Source organism: Canis lupus, chromosome 20 (genome assembly GCF_011100685.1).
Source record: "Canis lupus familiaris isolate Mischka breed German Shepherd chromosome 20, alternate assembly UU_Cfam_GSD_1.0, whole genome shotgun sequence".
Classification (NCBI taxonomy): domain Eukaryota; kingdom Metazoa; phylum Chordata; class Mammalia; order Carnivora; family Canidae; genus Canis; species Canis lupus.
The window spans coordinates 1,683,804-1,707,899 of record NC_049241.1 but is presented as its reverse complement, the minus strand read 5'-3'; the positions used below and the strand labels follow the sequence as shown (position 1 = coordinate 1,707,899).

At 56.4% G+C, this 24,096-nt stretch overlaps 1 protein-coding gene across 3 annotated transcripts; it reads left to right on the top strand.

Moving 5' to 3' along the window:
• The first annotated feature begins 1,242 nt into the window (after positions 1 to 1,242).
• Positions 1,243 to 19,342, top strand: TPRA1 (transmembrane protein adipocyte associated 1). Of its 3 annotated transcripts, XM_038565452.1 has the most exons (11): positions 1,243 to 1,515; positions 9,820 to 9,961; positions 10,122 to 10,254; positions 12,665 to 12,751; positions 12,852 to 12,924; positions 13,031 to 13,110; positions 13,650 to 13,760; positions 13,917 to 13,977; positions 14,174 to 14,276; positions 14,360 to 14,440; positions 16,473 to 19,342. In XM_038565452.1, exons 2-11 carry the CDS (start codon positions 9,837 to 9,839, stop codon positions 16,714 to 16,716), a joined length of 1,098 nt encoding a protein of 365 aa, XP_038421380.1. In that variant the 5' UTR covers positions 1,243 to 1,515; positions 9,820 to 9,836; the 3' UTR covers positions 16,717 to 19,342. The 3 variants fall into 3 exon arrangements, with proteins under 3 accessions (XP_038421380.1, XP_038421381.1, XP_038421379.1); XM_038565453.1 differs by lacking the exons at positions 1,243 to 1,515; positions 10,122 to 10,254 and adding an exon at positions 2,376 to 2,425; XM_038565451.1 differs by lacking the exon at positions 1,243 to 1,515 and having other exon boundaries at positions 13,650 to 13,736.
• Positions 19,343 to 24,096: the final 4,754 nt, after the last annotated feature.

Here is a 24,096-nt window from a genome sequence, read left to right as displayed (position 1 = left end):
TTTCAGTCCAACTGTGAAGCAGCTGTGTCATCACGGGGGGTGCGACTTGGGGTTCCTGTGATAAGTGGGTGTCTGCCATTTGCACCAGGCAGGGAGTCAGCCTCAGGATGTTGCAGGGAATGTGACAAACATGGTTTTGTTCTCACTACACTGACAATTCTAGTGGAGGGTGGCTGATGAACTAGGAAGCAAGTAAATGAATATAATCATGTTAGATGGTGCTTCGAAGGAAATAAAGGGGCATTATGTGACAGAGACTGCAGTTACTAGGGTGTCAAGGAGGTCATGTGACACGGAGCCAGCCAGACTGGGCAGATGCAGAGAGTGGGAGGCAGGAAGGAGCTGGGGATATTCAAGGAAGGGAAACAGAAAGCACCGTGGCTTGAGCACGCTGAGGGTCGGATGGGTGGGAAGGAGGACTCGGACCAGGAGGGCCACCGGGCCAGCGTTAGGGCTGCCCGCAGTGAACACAGCAACGAGGTCAGGAGCGCCAGAATGGGGCAATCAGGGACCCAGAGGAAGGTGCCTGAAGAACTGTGGAAATCCGAGATGACAGGAGGGGCGGTTCAGACCCCCCGCGTCCAGGCTTTGCCACTTCCTAGGCGTGCGGCTCTGGGCAAGTTATTTAACGTCTCCCAGCCGCAGGTTCCGCCTCGGAAAAGGCGACCACTGCGGACCGCCCTGCAAGGTGGTTGTGAAAACGAGTGCCTGAAACCCGGGGGGCGGTGCGCTCGGACGGTGGACGCGGAGCAGCGCGGGGGAGGCGGAGGCGCTGCCCCTAACCCTGCCCCTGCCCCTCCGGCCGCGGCCAGGTGACCCCCGGTCACTGGTCTTCCGCTCGGACGGCCGCTGCGGGGCGCCCGAGGCGGCGGCCCGCGGAGGTTCCTTCCCGGGCGGCCGGGCGGTCGGCCCCGGAGGAGGAGCGCAGGCCGGCGCCAGGCGCCCGCGGACAGCTGCAGAGCGGCCTCGGCTCGGACGCCCGCGGGCCCGCCCGCCTTCCCGCCGAGGCACGCGACACCTTCCCAACTCCGGGGAGCCTGCCCTCCCCCGCGGGGCCCGCCTGCTGTCTCTTTAAGGGGTCAGCTGGTCGCCCCGCCCCCTCGGGATCTGATTGGCTCCGTCCGCGGCTTGCGGCCTCTTCCTGGTGTGGCTCCGTTTGTATAGGCTCCTGGGGCCTGGGGGCGGGCCTGGATGCTATAAGTAGGGGCTGTGGCTGTTTTCGCAGTTTTGGCCGCACGGGAAGGACGCGCGCGCCTGCTTTCCGGTGGTCGCGGCCGCGGGGAAGGGCTGCCGCTGTCTCGGGGGTGGGGGGCCCGGCGCGCTGACCGCCCTTTCCCGCCCATCCCCGGTTTCCGCGGGGCCGGCTGCCCGCGGCTCTTGCGCGACGCTTCCTGGCCCCGCCGCCGGCCCAGGGCGCTGGAGGCCGGAGTCCCCGGGCCTGTGCCAGGTCGGCTCACTGCGCTGGCGGATGAGCGACCCGGGCGGCGGGGCCTGAGCTCGGCCCGGGGCCCTCAGGTAAGGAGGGGGCCCTCTCCCGCCCCCCGGTCGCCGCGGTCCTGAAGCCCGCCGCGGGGTCGGCCTCCGCCACCGGGTTGCCGCGGCGGGACCAGCGCTCCAGGGACGCCCCCGCCTCTGCCGCGTCCGCAGCCCCTCCCTGGCCGGGAGCTCGCGAGCGCGGAGACGGCTAGTGACCCCTGCGACAGCCGCGGGGCGCGGGGCTGCCGGACCAGCCCGCCTGTCGCCGCCCTGCCCCCGGAGTGACAGCCTCGGAGGGCCCGTGGGGAAGTTTCCGAGGGCCGGGGGGCCCCGGGGGAGGACTTCCAGGAAGAGGCGACGCGCTCCTGCGCAGCCGCCGGGCCGGCTGGCGGGCTAGAGGGCTGGGGCACCCTGCGGCTCGAGGCCGTGCAGGAGGGGACCTGGACTCTGCGGCCCTGCGTCTGCGCTGTGCCCCGTCCACGGACAGCCCGGCAGGACCTGCCTCCAGCTCGCTGTGGCCTTCCGCAGCCCCAGAGGGCAGGGGAGCTGGGGTTTACGGGGCTGGGGCTGCTGGGGCTGCTGGGGCTGCTGTTGCAGGAGGGGCCTTCTGGGAGGCCCGGAGCGCGGCTTCCTCTGTGGTGCGGATGGGGCTGTGGGGTCCTTCCAGCGGTCCTTCTACTCCGCAGAGGGCTTGGCTGCACTCTGCTGGAGATTCATCTGTCCCATTCTGACGTTTTGTTGAGAACTTACTCAGTGCCAGGCGCCATTCTAGGGGTTTGGGTCATGAGCACGCCTGGGGTGGGCAGCCAGCAAACACATAAACATGCAGCTAGGGCCATGTCTAATGGAGGCCAAATGCTGTAAAGAAGATACAGGGCAGGCTAGCTGTGAGAGATGGTCAAGGAGGGCCCTGAATGGTAGAGGGGCCAGCCAGCACAAGGGCCCTGAGGTGAGAGGACGCGTAGCAGCGAGGAGAGCAAGGTGGAGGTCAGGGGCTGGAGGATGGAAGGCAGGGGCAGATCAGGTTGGGCTTTGAACGGTGAGGGAAGGGGCCCGGGTCTTCCCTTCATCCTGGGGGGTTCGGGCCCGGGCTGCTGGCAGGGCACCAGGAGTGGCCTGTCTAGGACTGCATCTACCTCCTCCCACCCCCAAGGCTGAAGGGTGAGGGGTTGGCCTCCGTCCTATGTAGCCTTCTTATTCTGTTCTGGTTCCAGAGTTTAGAAGCCTAACAGTCTGCTAGGGGTTGGGAGCACTGAGGGGCCGTATAGCAACTAAGAAATATAACCTCTCTGTTTTGCTCAAGGCTTTCTATCTTCCTGGGGTTTTCCATGTGGTCCTGGTCAATCCCATTGCACAGATGAAAGATGGAAAAGGCTCAGAGAAGGGAGGATCCTGTCCAGGGGCTCCTTGCAGGTCTGGCACCATGTGATTGGAGCCTTCCTGGTGTCCTGCCCCATAGGCTGGCCATGGAGGGAGGGAGGGAGCTGGAGGCCCCAGTGGTGGGTGGGAAGATGGCCTCTGGAATGTTAACAAGGTCAGGAGAGTCCCTCCCAGGTGGAAGAAACAGTCTGTCCCAGTTTCTCTGGTTCTGAGAGGTCTGGGGTTGCCTTAGGCCACTCAGCATCCCAGAAACTCCTCTGAGAATTCCCTTCCCCATCCCTCAAGTCTGGCCTCTGCCCCTTCTTTCCCTTGCCCTCAGCCAGCCTTCCCACCATCTTCTGTCCCGTCCCGTCATCTGTCCCCATGCCTGAGCCTGCGGACCCCTTCCTTCTCTGTTACCGCCCAGGCTTCTGCCCCCAAGCCCCGGAGCTCGCCCTAGGTCGGGGAGGAGAATATGGGGCCAGCGACTTATCCCTTTTGTGCCTCTCCTTTCCCCCTCTGTACAATGGTCGTAAGAGTTCTCTTATGTAGGGGCTGGTGTGATAGGTAAGTGTGTCACCACACGTAACGTGCTTAGCTCTGGGTCTGCAGGTGGTGTGCATTATTTTATTTTATTTATTTTATTTTCTTTTATTTTTTTATTTTCTTTTATTTTATATTTTATTTTATTTATTTTATTTTATTTTATTATTTTTAATTTAATTTTATTTATTTAATTTTATTATTTTATTTTATTTATTTATTTTATTTTATTTTATTTTATTTTAATCATTGCTTTAGTTATTTTACAGTCTTTGACACACACTGGCAATCTGGTATGGCCAAGAGCCTCATAAGCCAACAGTGCTTCTCTGACCAGCAGAGCGGCAGGCCCCAACTGGGATTGTATTAGCAATGTGGCCTGTCAGCCTCTCCCCAGGCCAGCTGGATCAGAACCTGCACCGCCTCAAGACACTCAGGTGGGAGAGGCATGGCTCCAGGCGGAGCCCAGAGCCTTCCATCTATAGGTGGAGAAACCGATGCCCACAGAGGGGTGGTTGGCAAGTCGCCACTTGGGGGCCTGGGCACTGGAGATGACAACCTGGCAGGTGGCTGCTGGGGCCCCCCACTTTGTCCGTGAGAGTAACCAGAGTACTTCCCTCACTAGCTGGGTGGGAGGGCTCAGTGAGTGTGCTCTGCTGTTGCCACCAAGTCGGCAGGAGAACAGTTGGTACTGTCCTTTGAAAGGGGCCCTTGCATTAGGACCAGATCCTTCTTCCCTCTACATCCACCAGGCCCTTGTCTGGGAAGAAAAAAAAAAAGCAGCAATTATGTTGGTGTGACATCGTGTAGGCATTTATGTTTGATCCTTACAACTTTGTTGCGTAGGTGTTATTTTCCCTGTGATACTCAGAGAGAAATGACTCACACAAGGTCACATAGCAGAGCCAGAAGTGCAACCCAGATCTGCCCAACTCCATAAAATGTGTTAGCTGGAAGCTTTTCATTAGTGAATTAGAGAAATCAGACTCAACAGGACCTCAGCGGAGAAGGGAATTTGTCGGATTTTATAACTAAAAAGGGAGTCCAGGGGTAGGTCTAACTTCAGGTGTGGCTATGTGTCCACGGGCTCACATGAGGGATGTGTTTTCACCTGTCATTCCTCTATGTTGGCTTTGTCCTCAGGTGGGTAGCCATGTGTGGGGTCAAAGTGGTACAGCTCCGTATAATGCTATGACACTTTTAGTGGAAAGGGCATCTGTTCCTAACAATGACAGCAAAAGTCTCAGGGCAGATTCTCACTGGCCAGGGCGGTGGAGCACCCCGATTGGGCAGGCTTAGATCCCATGCACACTCCTCAGAGTTGTGAAGGGCTTGAGTCAGCTGAACCTCAGCTTCATTTATGGACAGAGACAGGGGGAGCTGAGAGTCCCCCCGACTCAGGAAAAATGAGGTGCTTGGACAGGCAAAACCAAATGATGCTTCCCCCTTCAGACTCTCTGCCTGAGTCTCCCCTGCTCCTTGGCCCTGATCCTCCCCGCTGGCTTCTTTACATCACAAGGGACCTCTAAGCTTTTCAGTGGCTGCTGGGTGCTTGGCCTGCTCTTTGGGGCCTGCCCCTCCTGGCCCACACTCGCTGCTGGACACCCTGCCCTAGGCCAGAGCTGGCGTTGGGCTGCTGGGGCCAGAAGTTTGCTCCAGGGGCTGTGGAATCTCTCTCCTTTGACGCCAGTCACTTACGGGTCATCATTTTAGGTTACCAGAAGTCTTGAGGGGTTTCCCACAGCCCCTGCCAGCTGTAGCCTCCCCATGCTCAGCATGGCTGCAGTTCAGACATCAGACCGTCAACAGCTACTTGCAGGTGCAAAGAAGGGGCTTGAGGATGTCTAACGGTCAGCAAGGAAAATGTTTCTTGGGAGACTTCCCCCCTATTTCATCACATGTCCTTGCCTAACCTAGCTGCCGGCGAGGAGAACACCCTTTTTGACAGGCCCTCTCCAGGGCACTGTTGGCAGAGGGGAAGACGATCATCCAGTTGGTGAATGGTCCCACAGGCTGCAGGACATTTGGCAGCCGTGGCCACTGTCCATGAGAAATCATAGACAGACTGGCGTGCTATATGCAGGACTAACCTTCTACCTTGTTATCCTGACCTTTGTTTCAATAGCTAAGCCAGAGTCCCACCCCCACAGTCCCGGTGTCAAGCTGGAGCACCCTGTGTGCTGCTGGGGTGTCCAGTACTCTTTCGCATGGCCCCTGCCCAAGGCCACTGGCTTATGGTAATTGAGATTCAGCTTCTGGCCCAGGCCAGGGGCCCCTGCCTGTGCAGCAGAACATCGTGGAGGGGTCCTGGAATAAAATAGCCCCTTGCTAGCTAGGGAGGAGGAGGCAGTGCTTGGTGGGGACACATCAGCAGCATTTGCCTAGCCATTGCAAAATATCCAGCGGCTCGGGCCAGAAGCCACCGCATCCTTGCTCTCTTTCCTCAATCCCTCGGCGTGTCTGTGAGCTGGTCGGGTTGGCTGACCCAGATCCCTCCACTCCACGCCCGCTGCAACCAGTGGTCAAGCCATGTCCTCCCGCTGCCCTGGTACAGTGGCTGCCCATCTCCCTGCCCCCACTCTGCCGCTGCTCTGCTCCATGTTCCACAGGAGCCTGAGTGATTCTCTGCATGGAAATGGGACCCTGTCACCTGCCTTCTTGACACCCTTCTCTCTTTTTTTTTAATTTTTACGTTTTTTACAAAAGATTATTTATTTATTTGTTCACAAGACACAGAGAAAGAGAGAGGCAGAGACACAGGCAGAGGGAGAAGCAGGCTCCATGTAGGGAGCCCGACTTGGGACTCGACCCTGGGTCTCCAGGATCACACCCTGGGCTGCAGGCAGGCGCTAAACCACTGAGCCACCCGGGCTGCCCCATGACACCCTTCTCATTGCATTTAGGATGGAATCACATCGCATGTGGTCATATTGCTGTGTGTGTAACCTGGCCCTGCCAACCCTTCTGATCTCACCTCCAGCCACACTGGCCTGCTTTTTGCCCTTTGGACAGGCCATGCCTGTTTGTATGTACCTCATGGCATTGGCATTTGTTCTTCTCTCCCCAGGTGTGCTCTTTGTCCAGATTTTTCCAAGTCTGATTCTTTTTATTTTTTTATTTATTTATTTATTTATTTTTTTTTTTAAATTTTTTTTTAGGTATTTATTTATTTATTTATTTATGATAGTCACAGAGAGAGAGAGAGGCAGAGACACAGGCAGAGGGAGAAGCAGGCTCCATGCAGGGAGCCTGACGTGGGATTCGATCCCGGGTCTCCAGGATCGCGCCCTGGGCCAAAGGCAGGCGCCAAACCGCTGCGCCATCCAGGGATCCCTATTTATTTTTATTTTTAAAAAGATTTTATTTATTTGATAGACACTGAGCATGCTCAAGTTAGGGGAGGGGCAGAGGGAGAGAGAGGAAGCAGATTTCCCGCTGAGCAGGGAGCCAGATGTAGGGCTCGGTCCCAGGACCCCAGGATCATGACCCGAGCTGGAGGCAGACACCCAACTGGCTGAGCCACCCAGGCATCCCCAAAGTCTGGTTCTTTCTCAATTATTTAGATCTAGTGCACATGTCAGCTTGTCCAATAATCCAGTCCAAAGCAGCACCTCTTTATATTCATTGAGGTTTTGGCTTAGCTGTTGAAACAAAGGTCAAGATAACAAGGTAGGTTATTCCTATGTATCGCATGACAGTCTGTGTGCAGGCGATCCAGGATATTCCTGGAGGCCCATTGGGTCTGGGACCCGGACACTCTTTGCTGTGTTATCCTCAGTACATGGTTTCAGTCTTGAGGTCTAAGATGGCTGCTGTTGCTCTTGCCACCACATCCCTATTCCAGGCAACAGGAAAGGAGACTTGCTTGGCCTGAAATTGACCAACTTGTTAAATTAACCACTCATTTCCCATTGGATAAAATTCAGTCATGTGGCCATAGCCAGTAGCAAGGGAAGCTTGGAAAGTAGCCATTATTCTGGGAAGCCGTGTGTGAGCTAAAATCCATGGGCTCCAGCACTAAAGGGGAAGGTGGATTATGGGAACCCTGTATTGTGTTAGTATTGCTGTCTGTATTGTGTTAGTGTTTGTTCCATGCACTCTTCTGTTAACTTGGTTTTCCTGCTGGCTGGCTGCCTCCCCTCCTGGAATGACAGCCTCCCAGGGCAGCCGTGTGCCAGCTCCTAGCCTCATCCCCTGCTCCTAGGAGGCTGCTGCGGGTGGGGGAACTTGTGAGGAATGCCTTTTTTTCTCTGGACGTACTATGTGTTAGGCGCGTTTCCCTCCGGTCACAGATGAGGGTGTGATCCCAGAGCCATCAAGTGGCCTGCAGAGAAGGACAAAGGGATCTGAATCCCAGGTCTCTGCCCACCTGCTTCAGTCCCCACTCCCTTTTGGCCAGAGGCAGTGCTCACGTTTCATGGCTTGGAACGGCAGCAAGGATGTTGCTGTGTCCCCCGCAGCCCTTGCCCTGGACCTGTGGCTGTTCGGGGCTGGCTGGGGGTCCTTGCCAACAGGGCCTGAGCAGCCTGGCTGCTCCTTGCCAAACGGGAGACATGTGCTCTTGAAGTATAAACAGAACACATCTTTCTAATTTTTTTAAAACTTACTGACAAGTAACCCATACAGAAAGGTGCACAGATCATAGGTGGATGACTCAGTGGATTTTGCCACGGTGAGCACGCCTATGTACACCTCCCCCCGCCCCGATCAAGCACCAGCAGCTGTGGTCCCCTCCGCTCCCCCCATGCCCTCCCTCCTCCACAAAGGTGACCCTCACCTGAATCTTTGCGTGGGGCAGACCACATGTGTGTACCTGTAGCTGGCCCTGCTCAGCACCATATCCGGGAGGCCCTTCCATGGTGCTGCCCACAGCAGTAGCCTGTCCTTTCTTCTCCATCCCACTGTGTACCCAAGCACCGCCATGTATGTGTGTGTACACTGATATGAGCATCTGGGCTCTTGCTTGCCTGGGGCTGTTACAAATGTACCCAGGAGTGGAGATGCCAAGTCATAAGGCCTAATCTGTTCAAGTCATCACTTTATTATTTTTTTAATTAATTTTTTTAAAGATCTTATTTATTTATTCATGAGAGAGAGAGAGAGAGAGAGAGAGAGGCAGGCTCCATGCAGGGAGCCCGATGTGGGACTCGATCCCGGGTCTCCAGGATCACACTCCGGGCCGAAGGTGGCGCTAAACCACTGGGCCACCGGGGCTGCCCACAAGTCATCACTTTAATGCTAGCATCTATTCTGTCCTGGTGCCATGCCTAGCTTACCTGCCCTGCACCCGCTCAGCTCCCTGAGGAGGTCCCTGCTGCTGTCAGTATGGGCCCAGCTCCTTCTCCTATCCCTGAGAGCCCAGCAGCCTGGAGCCCACCTTGTCCAAGGTGGCTCCCAGTGCCCCAGGCCACTGGCTCTCCTATCTTCTAGGCTGGACTCTATTTTTATTTTTTTTTAAGATTATTTATTTATTTATTCATGAGAGCCTTCAGAGAGGGAGGCAGAGACACAGGCAGAGGGAGAAGCAGGCTCTCTGCAGGGAGCCCAATGTGGAACTTGATCCCAGGACCCCGGGGTCACACCCTGAGCCGAAGGCAGAGGCTCAACTGCTGAGCCACCCAGGTGCCCCTAGGCTGGACTCTTAACCTCTCATTTTGAGGCCCTTGGCCTCCCTGCTGACTCCCATTTCTCCTCGCAGCCCCTATCCCTGCCTTTGCAGACACAGCTCTCTCTGCAGTGGCCCCCTCTATGGTGGTCCCCTCTGTAGTGCCTCTCGTTCCCTCTCCTCTGCTTACAGACTTCCTGTGTATCTCCTTGGCACAGTGCATGCCCCCTGGTCCCCTATTTGTATCTCCCTTTCCAGGGTGGAGCAGAGGATGACAGGGCGGTGGTCCACCGGAGGTGTGTGTGACGCCCCCTCTGGCGCTGGGTGGCTGTGTGATGCACACCATTATCTCTGGGCCCTATATTGGCTGTATGGTCTGGACTCAGGACTGGCATGGGTGGGCTGTAGGAGGTGCTAGATGTCACATCAGTGCCCACTACAGCCTCCAGGGTGGACACTGCTGTTAGCCCCATTCCAGGGGCTCCTCACCCCTCTGCTCCCTGTCCCCTGAGTCCCCAGGATCAGAGGGATGAACTGGGGTCACGCTGAGTAGCTTGCTTTGCTGTGCCTGTCAGAGGGGAAGGCTCCGTTACTGGGGGGTGGCGTTTACTGTTTGGGGGTCATGAGATAGGCCAAGGTAGAGGACTGAGCCCCTGTCTGGGGACTGTGCTATGGCATGTGTGGGAGCCACAGCTCACCCTCTGCCTGCTGTGGGGGGTGTGGCCCACCAGCCCAATGTAGGTCGTGGCTCTCAGGTTCCACTAGGAACCTGGGACCAGAGACCCCACGGCCACACAGCCCTGGCACTCCTCACGTGGGGGCTGTCACTCCCCCAGGGCTGGCTGCTTGTGGGATGGACACCCCGGAAGAGGTGGTCTGGGCCAATGGGAGCACAGCCCTGCCCCCACCCATGGCACCCAACATCAGTGTGCCGCATCGCTGTCTGCTGCTGCTCTACGAGGATATCGGCACCTCCAGGTGAGGTGGCCACGGCCCTGCAGGGCAGGCTGGCTGCGTGTAAGTGGGCTTCCCCCATGCGTGTGGGTGTGCGCGTGTGCATGCCTGCATGTGTGCAAGTGTGGTGGGTGGTAGTCGGGGTGACCTTACCGGTCAGCTGGCTTCTGTGCCCATCTGCTAGGGTCCGGTACTGGGACCTCTTGCTGCTCATCCCCAATGTGCTCTTCTTCATCTTCCTGCTCTGGAAGCTTCCATTCGCTCGGGCCAAGATCCGTGTCACCTCCAGCCCCATTTTTATCACCTTCTATATCCTGGTGAGTTCACTCCAACTGGTGAAAGAAACCCAACTCCAACTGGCTTAGGTAAAAAAAGGGAATCAGTAACTGCTTCTATCTTGAAAACCAGCCTCAGACGTGGCTGGATCTGGGGGTTGATGGACACCATCAGGGCTCTGTTTCTCTGCATCTCTGCTCTTCCTGCCTGCTGTCCAACATAGCCAAGAGCAGCTGTGAGCTAACATCCCGCCTCCCTGCCAGCGCCAGCAGAAGAGGACCTCTGTCCTGGTGCTGCTGGTGGAGACCTGGAAGGTTCCCTCTCACTGGCCCACCTTGGGTTGCTCCCTGAGCCAGTCACTGCGCCCTGCAGGGAGGGTGGGGTCGGTTGAGCCAGACCATGTGGACTGGGGGGGGGTGGTCCCTGGAGGAAAACTGGGGAGTCCTTCATAGAGGGCGGGGGAGGAGATGCTGGCTGCTGGAAGGATGCCCACTGCCACTTCCATCTGTCCATCCAGCCATCCATCCCCACATTCTGTGAGACCTCCTTGGAGCAGACTTCTTGCCTGTTGGGAGGACCCAAGTTCTCATCATTCAGCGGCCCCAATGTGGGCTGCCCAAGGTGGAGGTGGCAGGGCTGTGGTTGAGAAGGCCACCCCAGGAGTGGGCTCCAGGTGCAGGTACCAGCTGTCTGGCTCTGGAGTCCTCCCCTCTGCCTCAGCTCTGGCTCTCTGGGCCCCCTCTTCATGGCCTGGCTCAGCACTTCTCAGAGGAGTTGCCAGTGGGCGAGCAGGTGAGGCTGCAGGGACCCCTTGGAGGCTGCCGGTGGAGGCCCCAGGGACTGGGGGCCACCTGGACCCCCCCCCAGGGTGGGCATTGAGGCCTTCTTTCTTCTCTCCCCCACTTCTCTGACTCGTGACTGTATTTATGTAACAGATACAGCAGACAGGCAGATGCCCTTTCTGGCAGAGCGTGGAGGGAGAAGGGGCCCATGGCCAAAGCCCAGGAACATGAGAGAGGGCCAGCACTGCCTCTGCCCTCCTATTTCGGGAGACTTCTTTCTAGAGAGCTCAGGAGACAGTGCTGAGCACAGACTCATGCCGACTGCCCCGAACCTCAGCTGTGCTGAGTGACCTTGGACCCGGGGCTTGGCCTTCCTGTGTCATGTGTGCTGGGCCTGCGTTAGCTTGGGGCACTCCCACTAGCACCACAGAATACATCGTGCGTAGCTCTAGCTCGGTGGCAGCTTGGCATACAGTAGGCACATGGCAGTTTGTTGCTCCTACAACCTGCCCTGTTGAGTGGCGTCAGCCTCCCCAAGGCCTCGACATGGTTTTTGTGGCACAAAGCACAGACCATGTATGGATTTGGACTCTTCTGTTTGTATGTGTCAGAAAACCAAAGTTAAATTCACAGAAGCTGTAGGGAACGTACTGATAGAGAATCTGACAAGTCCCAGGGCTTCAGGCATGGCTGGATTCAGGGGCTCTGGGAGGCTATGGGAGCACAGTCTTTGTCTCCCACTCAGCTGGAGTCTCTCTGATGGCCATGTCTCTAGCAGTCTCATGCTGGTGGAGCTGGGCAGCCCCAGCAGCTCTGGGCTTGGGCCCCTACCCCCCCCCCCCCCCCCCCCCCCCCAGCCAGCTTCCTTTTCCAGTGGCTGCACCTGGTGTCCTGGCTGTGCCTATTACTAGACTCCCTTGGGTCCCACCCCCCTCTGCAAATCAGGGAATGGCATGTGCCAAAGGGTCAGCCCTGGGTTTCAGGCCAGTCTCTGAAGCCAGGAGGGGGTGTCAGCCCCCCGAGTCATGTGAGCAGTAGGGAGAGGAAGGAGGCTGTTGCCAGGGGAAGGGAGTGGATCCTGGGGCAACAAGATCCGCCGAAGCTGAGCACAGGCACTTCTGCTAGACGTGCTGGGGCAGCAGCCTTTCCGAGTCCCTGAAGACTTCTTCCCTGCAGCCTCCTCCCCCCTTGTCTTGGAAATAAGAGCGCTAATATGACACTAAAGGCAAGCATGTGCCTAGCCCTTACCAGGTGCCAGGCCTGCTTCTGCTACATGTACTTATCCATTCGCTCCTCCCAACCATCAGATTCAGTAGGTGCTAGTTTTGCCCCATTTCATAGGTGAGGAAGTGGCAGGCATGGAGGTGTGGGTCCTCGGCTGAGGTCAGAGACGCCAGGAGCAGCAGGGTTGGCATTTGAGCCGTCCACAGCATACCTGCTAGCCATTCCAGGGCTGCCACTGAGCCAGGAAACTGAGGCCCAAGAGGGAAGGGCCAGGCCCGAGGTCACCAGCAGTGGAGGATCTCCCCACCTCTCCACATCCCACTCCTGACTCTTTTATTTTGGAATTCTTCCATTCTCAAAGAATCCAAGACTCCTGCAGAGGCCCTGCAATTCCCAGAGGTCTTGTCCCTGACCCCATAATGGCTTCCTCACTCTCGCCCACCAGGTGTTCGTGGTGGCGCTGGTGGGCATCGCCCGGGCCGTGGTGTCCATGACAGTCAGCACCTCGGATGCTGCGACTGTTGCTGATAAGGTGTGGCCGGGCCTGCCGACAAGGGCGGGAGCGGGGGCGGGGCGCTGGGGAGCGGGGTGGCCAGGCCCCCAGGCTGACCCTCTGCCCACTCTGTGTCCAGATCCTGTGGGAGATTACCCGCTTCTTCCTGTTGGCCATCGAGCTGAGTGTGGTCATCCTGGGCCTTGCCTTCGGTGCGTGTGCTGCTGGGGCCAGCGCTCTCCCCGTCCCTCCCTAGCGGGCACCGACCCCAATGGTCACCGGCTAGCTCCCGCTCACTGACCAGCACGTTTCTTCCAGGTCACCTGGAGAGCAAGTCAAGCATCAAGCGGGTGCTGGCCATCACCACGGTGCTGTCCCTGGCCTACTCTGTCACCCAGGTAAGAGGGGAGGTGGGGCAGCTGCAGCTGTGGGGGCCCCGGGAGGAGGCCAGGGGTCACTGAGGGCCATGCATCCACTGCTCCCTGGTTCTGGGCCCGGATTTGAATGTTTATTAGGTGCAGTGCTATCAGACTTTAAATGCGCCTAAGGAATCACCTGGGGTGCTTGTTAACAAGGCAGGGTCTGCCCCTTCACCCCCATGCAGCCCCAAGTCCAATCCAATAGGCCAGGCTGGTTAGGGGAGGATGCCTAGAACCTGCTGTAGTGACAGGCAGCCCAGGTAGGGGACATACAGGTGTGCAGACCCCACTGAGAGCTATACATCTGGAGACTCCTTGCTTAGATGTGACAGGGACTATGTCTTGCCCAGCCCTGTTCCAGCCCTGTCCCAGCCCCAGGAGCTAGGCAGGCAGGGAGCAGGGAACTCTGAAGGCCCGGCTGGGGAGCTGGGCTTGGGGTGGTGGAGAGCTCTGGGTGCTTTGTATCAGGGGCCCCCAGGTGGCAGGAGACTGAGACCCCTCCCCACCTGCTCCCACAGGGGACACTGGAGATCCTGTACCCTGATGCCCACCTGTCTGCTGAGGACTTCAACATCTACGGGCATGGGGGCCGCCAGTTCTGGCTGGTCAGCTCCTGTTTCTTCTTCCTGGTGAGGCTGAGGGTGCCCTCCCTGCTTCCCAGGCCTCGGCACCCTGGGGTGGCTGGATGAGCCTCCGAGCCTAAGGCGGAGGCCTAGATGTCCTGGTACTGGGCTTGCTCTGGGCCCGGGGTCCCCAGCATCCTCAATCCTGCTTTGTGTCTGCAGGTCTACTCTCTGGTGGTCATGCTCCCCAAGACCCCGCTGAAGGAGCGCATCTCCCTGCCGTGTAAGCAGCTGGTGGGTGGCTCTGGGATAGGGCTGGGTGTGGGGCAGGGGTCTGTTTGGACCACTGTGACTCCCCTGCTGCAGAGCCCTTGGTGAGAGGGAGGGTGTCCTGCTGAGGCCCCAGAAGGGTCTCAGGTGACACGCTGGGGATGAAGGGTGGAGGTGAGGGCAGGAGCTCATGGCCCCCTGCCCCCCAGCGCGAAGGAGCTTCTACGTGTATGCGGCTATCCTGGCACTGCTCAACCTGCTGCAGGGACTGGGAAGCGCGCTGCTCTGCGCAGACATCATCGAGGGGCTGTGGTAGGTGGGCCGGGGGCAGGGGGAGGCCAAGCCCGGGCCCCATCTAGAGGGGCTGCTCCCTGACTGCTCCTCCTGCCCTGCAGCTGTGTAGATGCCACCACATTTCTCTACTTCAGCTTCTTTGCGCCCCTCATCTACGTGGCCTTCCTCCGGGGCTTCTTTGGGTGAGTCTTCTCATGGGAACGGGAGTGGGGGCGGGGGCGGGGCGTGCAGGCAGGGGGCGCAGGACAGGGGTGGGAGCCAGCACCCTGCTCAACGCCGGCACCTGGTGGTTTGAGGGCCGCGGGCGCCCCCGTGTGGCTGCAGGCAGGACTGCACCCAGCTTCCTGCGTCTGCACATCCAGGGCTTCAGTTTCTTCAGCCTATATCCCCAGTTCAGGGTCAGGTATCCGGCAGGACTCAGCGCATGAAGTGTGTCTCTACCTACACGTGCACACACGTATACGTATGCACACATGCGCGTGCACACACGTATCTACACACGCACTCGTGTGCACACACATGTATATACGTACATGCACGTGCACACACATATCTACATACGCACACAGGCACATGCACACACGTATCTATGTACATACTCATGCACGTGCACACACATGTATCTACATACACACTCACATGCACACACATGTATCTACATATACATGCACGTGTGCACACATGTATCTACGTACACACATGCGTGTACAAACACATCTACATATGCACACACGTATCTACATACGTACTCATGTGCATGCACACTCGTATGTACGTACGCATATATGCACACACGTATGTACGTATTCGTGCACACACGTATCTACGTACACACTTATGTGTGCACACACATGTATCTATATACGCACTCCTATATGTGCACACACGTATCTCTGCACAGATGCACATGCACACACGTATATATGCATGCACACATGCGTGTGTGCACACGTATTTATGTACTTACACATGCACACATGTATATACATACGCACACGTGTGTGCACACACGTATATACACACACTCGTGTGTGCACACACATGTATCTACATATGCACTCATGCACATACACACACGTATGTACGTACGCTTATATGCACATGTACATACATACTCATGCAAGTGCACACACGTATCTATGCACTTGTGTGCGTGCACACACACATATCTACATATGCATGCACACGCACGTATCTACATACACACTCAAGCATGTGCACACACGTACCTACGTACGCACTCATGCGCGTGCAAATACGTATGTACATACACATATGTGCACACGCATGTACATACGCACTCATGCACGTGCACACGTCTACGCATACACACATACATATACACATTCCATATGCAACACAAATAGACACACTTTCCCCACAAGAGAGTGTCTATGCAAATTGTTCTACATTTGCTACTTTCCGTGTTAGAATACATTAGCTCATTCACTGGCACCTATTAGGTGTTGGGCACTGCTGCAGCTGCCAGGTACGACAGGGAACAAAGAAGACACAGATCACCACATTCACACCCACGGACTTGAGCTGGGAGTGGCTGGGGAGAGGGGCAGGGATGTGGGGGGTGGGTGTTGTAGGGGAGCATCCGGTGAAGTGCACTTTGGTGTGTTTGGAGGTTTGTTAAGGAGACAGGATGTTAGGGATATGTGGGATGGAGGGTTGGAGCCTGGGCCTCTGAGGTGACAGGAGTGCTGGGTCTGAGGAGATGGTGGGGAATCTGAGGGGGTAAAGCCGAGAGAGGCCATCAGAGGTGGGGTGATGGGCTAGATTGGCTCTCAGCCCAGCCCTGATCTGTGTGGGACCTTGCACATGTGTTCATCTCCCTGGCCTCAGGCTCCTTTTGAAAATTGGGTGCAGTGCTTCCCTGTCAGAGTTATCCTATGGTCATAAAGGCTGCAAGGGTGGAGGTTGCAGCTGGTGTTTGCTGAGCACCTCAGGCCAGAGTTTGCCTCTGTTCTGCCCTCTGCAAAGAGGCTTGAGGTCAGAGTTGCACCCATTTTACAGTGAGGAGCAGGCACAGAAGTCCTTGCCCACACTCACACAAGGGCTGAGTTTTAAAACAAGTCCCATTGGACTCCAGAGTCCAAGCTTTGGGGAGCTCTAGGTGGCCGTTAGGCAGCAAGCCTTATTGTTCAGAGAAGGAAGTCTTCCCTGACCACACATGGGGCCCCCCTCTCCCTCTCTCCTCCCCACCAGCTCGGAGCCCAAGATCCTCTTCTCCTACAAATGCCAAGTGGACGAGACTGAGGAACCGGACATGCACCTGCCCCAGCCCTATGCTGTGGCCCGGCGGGAGGGCCTGGAGACAGCAGGAGCTGCCAGCACCCAGTTTGACTCTGCTGGTGGGGTGGCCTACCTGGACGACATTGCTTCCATGCCCTGCCACACTGGCAGCATCAATAGCACAGACAGTGAGCGCTGGAAGGCTATCAATACCTAAGTGTGGCCACCATGGCTGGAAGGCCTGCGGGGGCTTGTGGAGGGCAGGCTGAGTGTGAAGCCCCTGGTGAGGAGGACGAGGTCATGGGACCTTCTGTGGGCAGGAGCCCACGCCAGCCCTGTCTTGCCCTCTGTGCTCCCAGGTGTCTTTAGCCACCTCTGCTCTAGCTGGGGGCTGCCTCCGCCTTCCACCTTCCTTCCACCTGTTGTCTCCCTGCTCAGCAACGTGGCCCACACACTGATCTCCCAGGGCCAGGCCTGGCTAGGCCAGCTGAGGGCACCTCCTTTCTCCAAAGCCTGGGCACCCAGGACTGCTCTGGCCCTTCTCACCCTTCTGCCTCCTCCCCGTGGCGCTTTGGCCTCCTCAAAGCCCACTCTGGCAGGTGGGCTGAAGTGTGTATATTTTCTTGACCTATTTTTAAATAAAAAACAAAAGGAGCAGGAGGTGCAGCTGTGGAGGTTCTGCAGGAATACTCAGGCCAGTTCCTCTTGGGAACCTGAGCGCTGGGGCGAGAATAGGCAATGATCAGAGGTCCAGACAGGTCCCTTTGCATCCTGAGCCCTGGGAGGCTCTGGGCTCCTTCGTTTGCTCAGTGGAGGAACCCTGGCCCGTGCACAGGCCCCAGGCTGGCTGCTGGGGAAGTGGCGGGGGAGGGCAGTTGGATTCCAGGGCTCCCATCTCCTGGGCCCCGTTGGAGCAGACAAGATGGATGTGTAAAGTGAACCACGGTTCTGTGAGCTGCCGTCTACCCACCCTGTTGGGGAGCCTGGGGTTTGGAGTGAGCCCTGCAGGTCCCACCCTTTCTCTGCACCTTCAGCTCTGCCCTCCTGGACAGGCCGCTTCCCCACCCCAGCTCCAGCTCGCCATCTGTAACATGGGGACGAGAAGGCGTGTCTTGCGGGGGCTGGTGTAAAGACTTTAGAAGTAGCAGGAGTTGCTGCAGATGCGAATGGGACAGTAGTGATAACACTATTGTGTTTGGCCCCTAGAGTCAAGCTTGCCACATGATAGGCACTCAGAAGGTAGGATGACAGGGACTGACATAGTAAGAATCGGGATAAGCTAAAAATGGGCCTAAGCCAGAAAAAAGCGAGCTGCAAACAAGAGGAGGGAGGTGTCATGTGCCCCATGTTGCTGCCACTGTAGCTCAGCTCGGCCTTGAGTCTTTGGGTAGCTGGAGAAGAAGGGAGGTGCCAGGTATGTCATTCCCACCGCCAGAGACGAAGAGGTCTCAGGGTCACGAGGCTGCTGAGGGTCAGGCCTGGCACCCGCCTTCAATGCCAGCCCTCTTTTGCGGCAGAATGTGAAGGGCACCAGCTCCAAGGCGGCTCGTGACTGTGGGGCCCGTGTGCCATGCTCCCCAGCATCCGGGGCCCAGAGGCCTGTCAATGGGCACAGGCAAGACCAAGTGCAAAGGCACAGGCAGGTTGCTGGGCCCCCCTCCCCCTGGGCCCACTGGGACCATGGGGCCACCAAGAGTTTCCTTCTCAGAGCATTCCCGGAAGCCTGGTGGGTGGGGGCAGGAGGCCCGCAGGGCATTCCCAGCAGGGCAAGTGTTGGCCAGATGGGGAGGACTGGACAGGCCAGTCCAGAGCTTCACTCAGTACCAGCAGCCGTGGACACTTATGTCACCCGAGAGGCAGTGCCTGAGCAAACAGCCGTGTCAACGGGGAGGCCCCAGTAGGAGAAAAGAGGCTAGGAGCCTGCTACTTTTTGTTCTGATCTTAAAGTTGTTTTTTAATAAGTAATATGTACATGGCAAAAAAAGAAGTTCGTGCGGGGAGGTATACGTTGGGATGTGGATATCTGCCCTGCCCTGACATTCATTCAGTTGTTCCACCCCCTGCCCCAGAAGCATCCACAGGTGCCTGTGTGTGTTCACACGTGTACGTATATTACTCCTGTTCTGGGAGTGTAGATGTTCTGTAGATTTTTTTTCTTCACTTGACACTTGATCTTGGGATCATTCTGTGTCAGGTAGCAGAGCTGCTGCGCTCCGCTCCGGCAGCTGCATACATTATGGATATATGGCAATTTAGTTAACCAGTCCCCTCGGGATGGACTTTTGTTCCTGATACATTTTGCAACAACAGACCATGCAGTGACAAAAATCCTTATAAATATGCTTTTGGTAACTCATGCACGTGGAATTACTGGAGCATACAGTCTTAATTAGTTTTAATTAGTCTCACAGTGTTCTGGCGGAGGCTAATAGCTGTCCTCCAATGTGTCCTCCTTTTCTTCCATTGTAATAGAATCCCTGATTTTTTTTAAAGCTGGGTACACAGCTTCCTGGAACAAGACTACATTTTCCAGTGATCCCTGCAGGTGGGTGTGTCCGTGTGACTAAGTTCTGGCCAATGGGATGCAAGCATGCATGTGACTTCCTTATGGAGGATGGACAGGCTCTGTCCTTCCTGCTGCCCAGGATGTGGTTGCATCGGCTGGCATCAGAGCAGCCATCTGGAATCAGAGTGACTTGGGCATGGAAGCCTCTCATGGAAGTGCAACAAGATTGAAGGAGCCCATACCCTGACCCTGGTGCATCCACGATAGCCTTGGACTTTCAATACCTCAGGATGACTTTTTGAAGACGAGTGAGAAATAAATGTCTACTTTGTTGAAACCACTTTGGGTTTTTCTCTAGCAGTGGAACCTAATCTGAACCAGCACCCTCATCAAAGCAGCTGTGCCGGTTTTAACTCCTACCAGTACAGCCTCACCGACGGGGGGCCCTCACATTTTTAAATTTTCCTGAAAAGCCCTGCTCACTTCTGTTCTGCTAGGCCCACATTCTGTGTGCTGTATCTGGATGGTAACAAGCACTATGCCAAATGTGGGGGGTTCTGGAAGCTTGGGTATAGTGATGGAGTTGACCATATGTGACCCAAGCTCCAGTCTAACTTCCCGACTGCTGCTGCTCCCGGGCTCTGGATCCTGGGCAGTCATGTCTTCTCTCTGACCTTCAAGTCCCTCAGAGTGACTCGGGCTAGCAGATGACCGGTTGCCACCTAATACCCATTTTCCCTCTCTTAGTAACCACGCCCCGATGTTTTGTGGTTTGGTGAAGCACCCTGGTATAAGGTAAGGTTCCCTGGCCCTTTGCAGTCACGTATGTGACTGAGTTCTGCTCAGTGGGTTGTTAGCAGAAGTATGAGACACTTTCTTTAGCACAGACTGCTTAAAGGGAGCCAACTCAGCTAGGAGCTCTGCTCTTTGGTCCTCCTGGCTTTGTCCTTCCTTCTTCCTGGGATGCAGATGGACACTCCAGCAGCCATCTTGGATGATGAGGTGACTTTGGGAAGCTATTCATTGAGGATGCTCACATACACAAAATGACAAGCCCTGTCCCTAATGATAGTGGTGCTGCTGTACCAGCACTGGACTTCAACCAACTGGCGGCGGCGGCGGCGGCTTCTTCTTCTCCTTCTTCTTTTATTTAAGTTTTTATTTATTCATGAGACGCACAGAGAGAGGCAGAGACACAAGCAGAGGGAGAAGCAGGCTCCCCACAGGGAGCCAGATGCGGGGCTCGATCTCAGGACCCCGGGACCATGACCTGAGCCCATGCTTAAGCAGATGCTTAACCAACTGAGCCACCCAGGTACCCCAGCAAACTTGGTCTTCATGAAAACATGTGAGGATCAAAACGTGCCCTACAAGGGGTCGTTTGTGGGAGACAGGATAATATTTTGAGATGGTAATTGTGTCTTTTCCTTCCTGAACTTCACCTTCTTCTCCATCCCCGTCAGTGGGAGTTTGATCTTGTTCTTCCATGCCCCAGAAAGCCTGCGGCTGGTGGATGGCCTCCTGACTTTGTTCCAAATGCCTTGGGTTACAGAAGGCAGCAGGGGCTGGTAGAGAAACAGTTGGGGGTTCCCTTGGGAGTGAGGTCTATGTATCCCTGAGTGTTGAGGGCCCAGGCACAGGTGAGGCCAGGCTCCAGATAAGATGGCACCCTTGTGAGCTTAGGGAGGAAGACCCTGGGGACAGGGTCCTTGGTGGCTGCAAAGGGTCTCGTGGCCCAAGTGTGACATGGACATAAGAGAGCTCTGAGATCTGCAGGAGCACGGGAGGTCTCAGCAACAACAGGTGTGAACCGGTGGCCATTGGTGTATCAGCACGGGGTTCCTGCTATAACAAAGTACCACAGACTGGGTGGTTAAAACAAACAGACATTTATTTCTCTCAGCTCCAGAGGCTGGAAGTGTGAGATCGATGTGCCAGCAGAGCTGATTTCTCCAGAGGCCTTTCTGTCCATGGTGCACTCCATCCATCCTCAGGTGGCCTTTCCCCGGTACATGTGCGTTCCTGGGGTCTCTCTATGGGGCCGCATGTCCTCTTCCTCTAAGGCTACCCCGATGCATCAGGGCCCACCCCAATGGCCTTATTTTGACTTAATCAGTTCTTAAAGGCCTTGACTCCCAATACAGTCATGTTCTGAAGGGCAGGATGCTTATGGCAGAGCCGGGTCCAGCACGCACACAGCTCGAGTATCAAGCAGACAGCCCGGCTCCTGCCCCCAGGTCTGCCTTTCCCTCCATGTGAACTTGGCAGGGCTCCTTGCTCTTCATGCCTCAGTTTTCCCACTTGCACCGTGGCCCTGACCGGCCCACCTCCTTCCGCGCTTTGCCACATGGACTCAGGGAGGATGCTGTTCAGCCCGTAACAAACAGCACCGAAGCTTTTCTTTTCCTTCTGGACACACACAGAGGATTCTTGTACCCCTGCCCCCTTTAGGGAAATGGGTAATGCCGTGTGACCTGCTTTGGTTAGTGAGATATGAGTAGAAGGGCGCGTGTCGCTTCCGGGTAGAATCACGTGGCTGCTAGGACACCCTCCATCCTGCCACTGTAAGGGGGAGGTGCCCGTTAAGACACGAGTGTGTGCAGGGTTTCCTCCAGACTCAGTGGGGGAAGGGCAAAGACAGGCTCTTCTGGATCTTGCTGGGGGCTGTCCCTCCAAGAGCCGGTTTCCTCTTCAGCCATGGGCCATCCACAAGGAGTAATTTTTTTTTTTTTAGATTTTATTTATTTATTCATGAGAGACACACAGAGAGAGAGAGAGGCAGAGACACAGGCAGAGGGAGAAGCAGGCTCCATGCAGGGAGCCCAATGTGGGACTCGATCCTGGGACCCTAGATCACGCCCTGGGCAGAAGAGAGATGTTCAACCGCTGAGCCACCCAGGTGGGCCCACCAGGAGTAACTCTGCTAAAGCCCTGGTGAGTCCTCAGGACGGGCGTTCTTGGGTCAGCCCCACCTCACAGATGATGGGACAGGCCCTGATGGGGGGAAGTGGAGCTGCAGGGAGCCCAGGGACAGTGGGTTGCCATAGTGCACCCCAGCAGCAGGGGTGAAAGGTGTGAAGGGGAGCTGACTGACAGGTGTCGTGTCGGAGAGAGTTGGGGCCATCGGGGGGCCCCTGTGCTGTTGGCTGGCTGTCCTGGGAGATGACAACAGTTGTCTGCTGTCCAGGGGCCTGTGAGAGTGGCAGTCCCTAACACTACGTACGCGCAGGTGCATTCTGAACGCTCCACGTGGGTAGGCCCGCGCTGTGAAGATGCCCACTTTACAGATGGGGCTGCTGGGGGATAGAGAGGCCACATGACTGAGCACAGGGCAGGGCAGGATGGGACCACAGGCCTCCAACCACTGCGCTCCACTGCCAGGACGCGCAGAAACACCACCCCATAGAAAGGGCTCTGAGCAGCAGCCCTGGGGCCCTTGGACCCCTGTGAGGAACCTGCAGCCACTCCACGGACAAGCTAGGGGTGTGGAGAAATCCGTGTGGGCTGCCCTGCAGGGCAGAGAGAGGCCCCTGGCATGCTTATGGCAGAGCCGGGTCCAGCACGCACACAGCTCGAGCATCAAGCAGACAGCCCGGCTCCTGCCCCCAGGTCTGCCTTGGCCTCCGTGTGAACTTGGCAGGGCTCCTTGCTCTTCACGCCTCAGTTTTCCCACTTGCACCGTGGCCCTGACCGGCCCACCTCCTTCCTGTGCAGGGCCTGGCACCACACAGCGTCTCTTTCGAGGGGCCTGTCCACCTTCTGTTCCCAAGCAGCACCTTCCTCGGGGGGCGTGGGGCCCGCTTGCAGGGAGTGGCCCGTGTAATTGGCCCCGCGGATCAGGAGGCGCCTCCTGGCCATCCGAGCGTGGCCAGCGTTTTATTTCTCATATTGTTTGGGGACGGTGATTCAGCCAAACGCATCCAGCGAATCAAGACCCAATCACCCGCTGTGAGGAATGTTTAAAGCCGGGTTCCAGTCAAGATCTCGTTAGGAGCTCCTGGAGGCTCTGGGACACAAAATCAGTTCCACTTGGCCAGGGCCGAATGGCATTCTGGGGAAGATGACTCTGATTTGAGGTGGAAAATTGGAGGCAGTCTTCCCAGAGGGCGAGGGTCTGTCCTGGGGCTGTGGGGCTGACCCGGTGCCCCCCACTCACATTGTGGGCCTGCTCCCCTGGGGTTGGTCACAGAGACCCCCGGCTCCCAGACTCGCATGGGGTGACAGCAGTCTCAGGCAGCCATGGAAGCAGCCTGTGAAGGTGGCCTTCCAGAAGGTTCCTATTCTTCCCTCTCTTGCACATTTCAAATACTGACTCTCATTATCCTTGTAAACAGGTGGCCCATGGGCATGCACGATTGTTAAAAAATTTTTTTCTAATTAGTTGTCAGAACTTAAATATTAGATATCACACACACTTCCAGATTTTTAGCTTCTTAAAGAAAAAAAATTTCACAAGACGCAACAATCCCAGATTGGGGCATCCCCTCCCTCTCACAGTTATGACAGGTCCACCTGCTATACATCGATTATTTGTGTCTCCAGCCTGGCCCCTCTACATATGGGAGTTAGAAATAGCCAAGAAACTCTGAAGCTGTGGAGTCGAGGTGACATCTCTAGGCTGCACCTAGTACTTCCCATTCGTGTTATCCCGCAAGCATTTCCTGAGCACCTACTACTATGTGCCAGCCTCCTGCGTTTGGTCATCAGGACACAGAAGGCACACACGAAAACAAATTAGAACCTCATGTTGTGGTAGACTTTTGAGCCAGCTCAGTGTACTGATGAAAACTACCCCCTCGCCCTTCCTAGGATTGGCCCACCCTTGTGATCAAGGCTCCCTCCCCTGCCCATGGTGGGCACAGGTGCAGAGCTAGCCCATGAGAAGCGGCAGTGATTGGCTCAGAGATGTGTGTGACATGAGAGGGTCAATTGGAATCACAGCGCTGCTTCCGGCCCTCAAGAACAAGGTGTCTCTTTCTGCCGGGTTGGCTGAATTGGTAGGATGTGATCCTGGAGCTGCTGTCACCCCCTTGCTAGAATATCCTTGAGGATGAAGCCATCTCAGGCCACTTCAGAGACTAGACAGGGAGC